At 38.6% G+C, this 7,266-nt stretch overlaps 1 protein-coding gene across 3 annotated transcripts; it reads right to left on the reverse strand.

The window, feature by feature from the left end:
- Positions 1–236: 236 nt before the first annotated feature.
- Positions 237–6,423, reverse strand: LOC118055546 (protein LATERAL ROOT PRIMORDIUM 1). 3 transcript variants are annotated; one of them, XM_073407658.1, is made up of 3 exons: positions 4,674–6,423; positions 4,251–4,568; positions 237–1,957 (listed from the first exon to the last, which is right to left on the reverse strand). In XM_073407658.1, the coding sequence occupies exons 1-3, from the start codon at positions 5,380–5,382 to the stop codon at positions 1,875–1,877; spliced, it is 1,110 nt and encodes a 369-aa protein (XP_073263759.1). In that variant the 5' UTR covers positions 5,383–6,423; the 3' UTR covers positions 237–1,874. The 3 variants fall into 3 exon arrangements, with proteins under 3 accessions (XP_073263759.1, XP_034923364.1, XP_034923363.1); XM_035067473.2 differs by lacking the exon at positions 237–1,957 and adding an exon at positions 3,730–4,094 and having other exon boundaries at positions 4,674–6,421; XM_035067472.2 differs by lacking the exon at positions 237–1,957 and adding an exon at positions 3,730–4,094 and having other exon boundaries at positions 4,221–4,568; positions 4,674–6,419.
- Positions 6,424–7,266: the final 843 nt, after the last annotated feature.

Genomic DNA, 7,266 nt, shown 5'->3' on the forward strand with positions numbered 1-7,266 from the left:
ACTCAAATCCCCTATAATCTCCTGCATCAAAGCTAAAAAAATATATAAAGAAAACCCTATTAGAAAAAAAAGGAAAACAGATAAAATTGAAAGTTCTTCTCTTTTTGAGTGTCTATATACATATATATAATTGAGGGAGATTCTTATATGCCAAGAGAAGAAATAATAATAAAAAAAAAACCTTATAACTCGAAGTTAATTCCCTTGGTTTCTCTCCGGCCATTAATTCAACAAGAAAGAAAGCCGCACTACACTTGGTATTCCATGTTTTCATCCTTTACATTTCCATGGTGGGGGGTGCAATAAGCTTATATATAATTCATTAATATCTCTGTGAGAGGGATGAAAACGCGTATAGCCAAAGATGCGCTCAAAAACATCAAAATTCAACTTCTACCAATAGAATTTCAAAGCAGTCGGTATTTAGCCCTTGAAAATAAGGGGCCTTGAAATCCTGGTGTCATCGTCCACAGAAAATGGTGAACAAAGAGTAGTGACACCACTGCAACTCCGAGGAAAAATCATCACTCTTCACATGCACATATCCTATTGGCTCCCCATCTGATCATTTGCGTTGACTTGTCCATTACGCACCAATCCATGCGAAAATCAACTTTCCACAACTTGAACTATTTATTTAGAACCCTATTGTAATTCAAGACTTCAGTTCATCATCATATGTGCCTTGGAGACCTTTCCTTTCATCGTGTATCGATACACAAGCAATAATACTGGAGCTTCACATTCCTCACATACAAGCTAGATCTCTACAGGGAACGAATTAACAGTGACTAATGAAGATCATAGCAATAATCTTATGCTAAAATGTATATATGTATTTATTATTTTTTGGAAAACCAAACCAACTATTCCTTTTGTGCTCGAAGTTGGCAACTGTAGAGGAAAATGATGCACACTCAAGACTAATTGCAACAAATTGGCATCTGGGAGTCAAGAAAATCAGATAGGTAGGGCTACAGGCTATGTGAATGGAACCATCATAAGTGGTTGAAGGAAAAATAGAAGAAAGAAACCTTGATTAATTAGGAAAAAGAAATGAACGAGGATACAGACAATAAACGAACCACAGCACGACAAAAGCTAGCGCAGGTAAATCATGATGAAATTCGTGTCCACAGTCGATCAACAGTTTGAATATAAAGTCATATAAATCTAGCAACAGGAACCACATTATACATATTTCCTCAAATAAAAACAAAGAGACAGGATTTGTCAAATGATCAAATCAAATTAAAAGCAGGTCAAACATCTTTCACAATGTCAGTGATCAGTATATTCCAAAATGAAATGCATTCCCCTAACATCCCATGTGCTGTGAAAAGAAACAAATCCATGAGCTATTGCATCTAGTCTGTGTTTCATGCATGATGCTTTTAAAATAATATTTTAACTTGAAAATATTTTAAGATAGAAAAAATTGATGAGTTTGTATCATGCAATTACAAAAGCTCTCTTGAACATGCCAGTTAAGCATTCCAAATAAGTATTCACAGGTGCACCTCCAACAGTAATGCTTTAGTCTAATGGCGTGCTCCAATAAAGTTCAGAGAACTGCTAACAACAAAAGCAAAAAACCTACAAAACCAACCCCACACCTCTTGCTACCGCATCAAAACCATAAACCAGACCTCGCACTCTCACCCTGCAGTTAATTTTCTCTTGGGGTTGCTACCAATTAGACAATTATATATGCAAAAAAGAAAAAAAGCAGGAACGTTTAGCATCGACAGGATAGAAGCAAATAACTTTTATTCCTCACCCTTAATCTGGATGTAGATATATTACAAGACACGCACTATGCACGCCATATGTGCATTCCTACAAACCCTAACCCCTCAGCTCCTATGTTTCACCTATGCAAAGCATTTTGACAACGGTTTAGTTACCGTGTCTGTCTTGTACCAAGGACACTCGACATCGATCACAGCCCTTCTCCCTATAAACAGTGATCGAAATCTTATCAGTTCAGTGATTCTAGTATTTAGCTTCTGCTGTTTCAGTTAGTTTTCTTATTTACAAGGAAAATTCAAAGGACATGATGACAAGTTCCATGCAAAAGAGGACCTTCGTTAGTGCTAGTCGGACATAAAATACAGTGATTCTTCCGGTAAAATTAGTTATGCGAACACCCATTTCAAGTGAGAATGACTGCTCTACTTTTTGCCAAACAATTGCCATTCTATTCAGTAAGACACGTCATTTCAAAAACGTAATACTCACAAGTATGAATCCAAGAAAATGATCAGTCAGCCCGTAAATGACACTTCCGAACAAAAATATCCCAAGAAAATGACAACATATTTAAACAAAGTGTCTTTTAAAACAAGCTACAAAGCTTATCGATGCAACAAAAGAATTTATCATGCCCATAACATGGAGATTCACAATATGCTAGGAAAAAAAGGCCCCCAGGTGGCCATGTTAATGTCTTTGATCATTCAAAATGAAACACAATGTGCATCCACAGATCTCAAAACCAGCACTAATCTTTCAACCAAATAATGGGCAAGAGAATATGTATCAGTACCTCTCAAGTACATAGGCATAATGCTGCCATCTGCTGTAAATATGATGTGTCCACTAAAGTATGACACGAAACAATCTTCATGGGACTGCTGTTGTTCCATACATATACATGATTTACAAAAGTGGCATGCAGCTTATCAAAACAATAATAATATTACATCTAAGAATATGTAAAGAAGGAAAGATAATGATCCACACGACAAAATCTATCTATTTATAAACAATGCTAACAGATCTAATGGGGGACAACATGTCAGCGCGCGGAAAGGAAAAGGCCAAGCATGGATTAAAATACATACCGACTCTTTAATTAATCCATAATAGCCAACAACTGTACACAAGATTGTAGCCAAAAGGATAAGTCAGATAAATCTGAAGCATCTCAAGGAATAAAGTATCATTACAAGCCAAACAGACATCCAGGACAGTAATTATCCCGGTGGGCAGAAATGACACGACAACCAGATTGACAACACAAGAATGCTCACTTAGTTATATAGAATATTATTCAAATATTCCATACATTGCATGTTTCATTATAATTGGACAAATACACAACACCAGGAGGCAACAATTCAATTATCTACACCAAAGACGTTGTATTAGCACGTTCAGTTCACTAAACCATGGTTTAAGCACACAAGTAGTGCATGGATAATTCCAGAAACATATGCAAACCTCAAGAGGTTAAACTCTAAAAGATGATATAGGCTAGAAACAATTTCAATATGCTAATTGAGGGGGATGCGTTTCAAATACCAGGATAACAGAAGCAACAAGTACACCATATAATTCATGTGTGCATGCAATTCCATGGTTGTCCGCATTACAAAAATGTTACAGGTAGCGCAGGAGGAGGAAAAGGACATTCATGTTATGCTCTTTCTTGTTTGGCAATAAATGATAGTGACATGGCAACTACTTCGCATGCTAAAGTCTAAAGCAGCACAATAATGACGATTTCCACATTTACTTCTAGCTGATGGAACCAAACTAACCAAAAAGGAAGTAACCAGTGCAACAAAATGTTAGCCAGCAACCAGGAAAGTACAGGATTGCAAGTAAACAATGGAGGAAAGAAAAATAATCACACACATAGTCATATGGGGAAGTTTTAGGACAAGATAGGTTCCTTACTATGGGTAAAGCATGAGTGGGATTTTGAATCCAGGCAAGACAAAATTGCTAAAAATAAAAAGTCAAGTTCATACCACGATGCCTCTTGATGATGCATTATACTTTACACTGTAGATCTCACCTTTGTAATACAAAAATTTAACTAACCAAAAGAGCAAGGAGACGGAAAGATTAAAAAGAAGGCTACAACTTCAAGAAAACAAATAGATTTATTTTTTTTCATCACAGTTTCAGAACTAAAACATCTGGTGGAACAGGTTTTTGGAATTTTATTAGCTATCTTTTCTAAAATCTGATACAGGAATTCTCTACTAGTGAGATAAGGCAGCTTCTTTGCCATGTGAGGATCCTCAAAGTGCAATTACAAAAGGCAAGTAGAATTGAGGAGCGAGAATGCTAAAACCAAGAAGCTGAAAATTTCAAAGATGGAACATATGTTAATAAGGTACAAATTAAGGGGAAACTTACCAAAACCCTATTGATAAAAATTAGCGGACCTAAGAAAAATTAGACAAGAATGTTACTACTTCATAAACCTTAATTTATTGGATTTCCAAAGGCCGAACCTCCAAGTAACCCTCCAGCAGAAGCACCATAAACATCTGAAGGATCGAGAATTGGGGAAGAAGAGGCCCCATGTCTCCCTGCGCCGCCGCCGCCACCACCGTTAGCAGCACCCAAATGCAATTCAGATATATTAGGGAACCCATCTCTTGTTTCAACTCCTTGGTCATATAGAAACCCTTTGAAAACATGACCACCAATCTTCACCACAGCCTGATACGCATACTCGTCTTCACCATCTTCCACTGCTGTCACTCTAACACACCTGAAAACTGCTGGTGCAGTTACTTGCACCGGTAATCTCTCTTTAAAACCTGCATCTGCAAACATAATTCAACAAAAGCCCTACTCAGAATTTCACGTTTACATTAACAACCCTAAAGCAAGAAAAAAAACAATAATAGTGAAATGTTAAACTCAAAAACCTTGGTGACTAGAACTCGTGTCATAGCTCCTTGGAGGAGTCGTGTTAGAAGTGGAAGTATGAGAAGTAGTAGTAGTTTGAGAGTTTATAAGTCTAGGTTTCTTGGAACCAGAAGTAGACCCAGTGGAACCAGCACCCCCACCAGCAGTTGCTATAAGCTGACGCTCTCTCCTCCTCGCAGCCGCTACCCACGTGCTCTTCACATGAGTAGCACAATCAAACCCACGGCTTTTACAGCACGTCCTACACCTTCTATGGCTACAATCTTTCTTCGCTTGGTTTCCACAATCCTCACACGTAGTTGTAGCAGACGATGATGAATTTCCTCCAAGATTTCCACAACCATTACCACCACCATTTCCACTTTGTAGTAGAAGATTCGCTGTTGAATTATTGTGATGATCAATAATCGAAGGAGTGGTGTCAGAACCTTTCTTGATATATTGAGAGCCTTGGTTTTGCCAAAACGGATGAATTCCACTAATCTTGTTTCGACCATTATTCAACAACTCTTGATCATCCATGTTTTGTGGCGTAAGGAGTGGAATGACACCAACACCTACCCCAACACCAAGAGCTGTAGCATTGGAAGCATTGATTGGATCTGCTGTTGAAAGATTGATTTGCTCATGATGGTGGTGGTGGTGGTGGTGGTGGTGGTTGAAGGGAGCAGCAGGAGCCACAACGAAGACATCACGAAGGCCCACCATGCCTATGTCTGGAGGGAGGCTGTAGTTGATGGACCTGGATGAGTTAGGCCATGTTGTACCGGATGCTTGGCCGGCGGATGCATCAGCGGCGGTGGGACCGGCATTGAAGCCGAGTGAGAGGTCGTCTGGACCAGCGGTACGGATACCGGAGGAATTAGAGGTGGCCCAGTCAGCAAAGGCACCGGTGTCTGATAGGAGCTGCCTAATCCTTGTAGTAGCCACAACTGATAATTTTGTAAGAAATAAGAAAAAAATAATATTATATATATATATATATGTTATGTAAGTAAATATACAAGATGAGTGTGTTTTTATGATAATTATAGAAGAGAGAGAAGGGAGGATAGATTTTTGGAAGGGGAAACTAAATCCAAGGATGTGTGTATGTAGGTGTTATGTGATCGAAGTGGGGTCAAGAACTCTGAAATTGTATCAGAGAAAGGGAGATTTGTTGAGAGGGAGAACAATAGCAGAAAGAAAGAGATCTTGTTTGTTGGGGTGGGCTTTGTTATTCTTTTCCCTTCTTTTTTTCTCCAAGTAGGACTGGTTGCTGCTACAGTCGTGGCCTGCTGCTGCTGCTGCTAGGCTCTGGGGTTTCTGTTGGTAGAGTAGTATACAGACAATAGTAATTAGTAATACTGAACACAACTGTCACTTTGGCTTTTGTGAGAGCAAGAAATAAATAAATAAAATGTCGGGGCTTGAGAGGGAGAGATGACTGAGTTTTCTCTGGAAGATGGGGCAGTGAGAAAGAGAAGTAGAAGAGACTGATGAGGAGGATAAGTAAAAAAGAATGCAATAACGACCCTTTACTAAGCTCTAGTATCTCTTTGTTGTGTTATAGATACATTTAGTAGTAGTAGTAGACAACACTAGTATTTGTTGTCTTGCCGACCTCTCTCTCTCTCTCTTCATAAGATCATCATCTTCTTCGCTCAGCTCTCTCTCTCTCTCTCTCAATATGGTTTTCCTAGAAAGCGAAAAAATGTGGTGGGTTCCTCTCGACCTCTCTTTCTTCTCTCTCAATACTATAAGAGTTATTGTGACATTATTATTGGAGAGAGTGAGAGAGATAAAAGGGTACAAAGACTTTTGTTCTCTGGTTTTTGTAATTTTATGAGGCTCTAAAGTCACATGACACCTTTCATTCACTCTGGGAAACTTCTTCTCTACCCTCGGAGTATCACTGTGCCATGCGTTCTCCACTCTCTCTCTCTGCGCGTGGATGTGCTTCCACCATATCACGTCGTGAGTGGAATGAAGAGGGTGGAGGGCAGGATTCCAGTCCTTTTGTCGATCGTTGACGATGTGATAAGGCCAGTTTTAATTCATATGATCAGTCGTGCTTTGAAACCTGTGATTGGGTGATTTATTGCGAATTAACTGAGGCACACGCTCAGGATAATTACGGGAAAACTTGTGCTATGACACAAACAGCACAAATCCATGTGAATAGAAACAATTTGACTCATTCATCGATTAGTGCCATTTAAAGGTTCGTTTGGTGTTGTAGTTGCTATCATTTTGGTTATAATTTGTACTGTGGTTGTATTTATAATTATTGTTAAGATTGAAAGATGTTTGTGGCATATAATCTTAACACCACTCAAAAGCCATTTATAAAATCCAAAAACTTTAATCTGTGGCGTGTCGATTCTGCTGTTTAAACAGCTTCCAAAACATTGCTTGTCATAATTTTAAAATTCTTAGAAACGTTTTTATTTGGATTTTGGAAGAGAAAACTCGAGAGAACAGAAGCCCCCGTGAGTTTCCTTGCTTGAGTTAGGTGTGGTTAAGGTATCTCTTATACCTGGATCGTCGGTGGGGGCCTTAAATCTTGATTTAATATTAATTAGGTCATTGCCAACATAATTATTATACACT

Source organism: Populus alba, chromosome 1 (assembly GCF_005239225.2).
Source record: "Populus alba chromosome 1, ASM523922v2, whole genome shotgun sequence".
Lineage (NCBI taxonomy): Eukaryota > Viridiplantae > Streptophyta > Magnoliopsida > Malpighiales > Salicaceae > Populus > Populus alba.

Bases quoted from the DNA above. Each gene is read 5' to 3' on its own strand.
- LOC118055546 (XM_073407658.1), bottom strand. From the start codon at position 5,382: ATGGTGGGCCTTCGTGATGTCTTCGTTGTGGCTCCTGCTGCTCCCTTC. The intron at 4,569-4,673 runs GTTTTTGAGTTT...TTATGTTTGCAG, and splicing joins CACGAGTTCTAGTCACCAAG to ATGCAGGTTTTAAAGAGAGA. The intron at 1,958-4,250 runs GTTCGGCCTTTG...CACTGTTTATAG, and splicing joins TGCTGGAGGGTTACTTGGAG to GGAGAAGGGCTGTGATCGAT.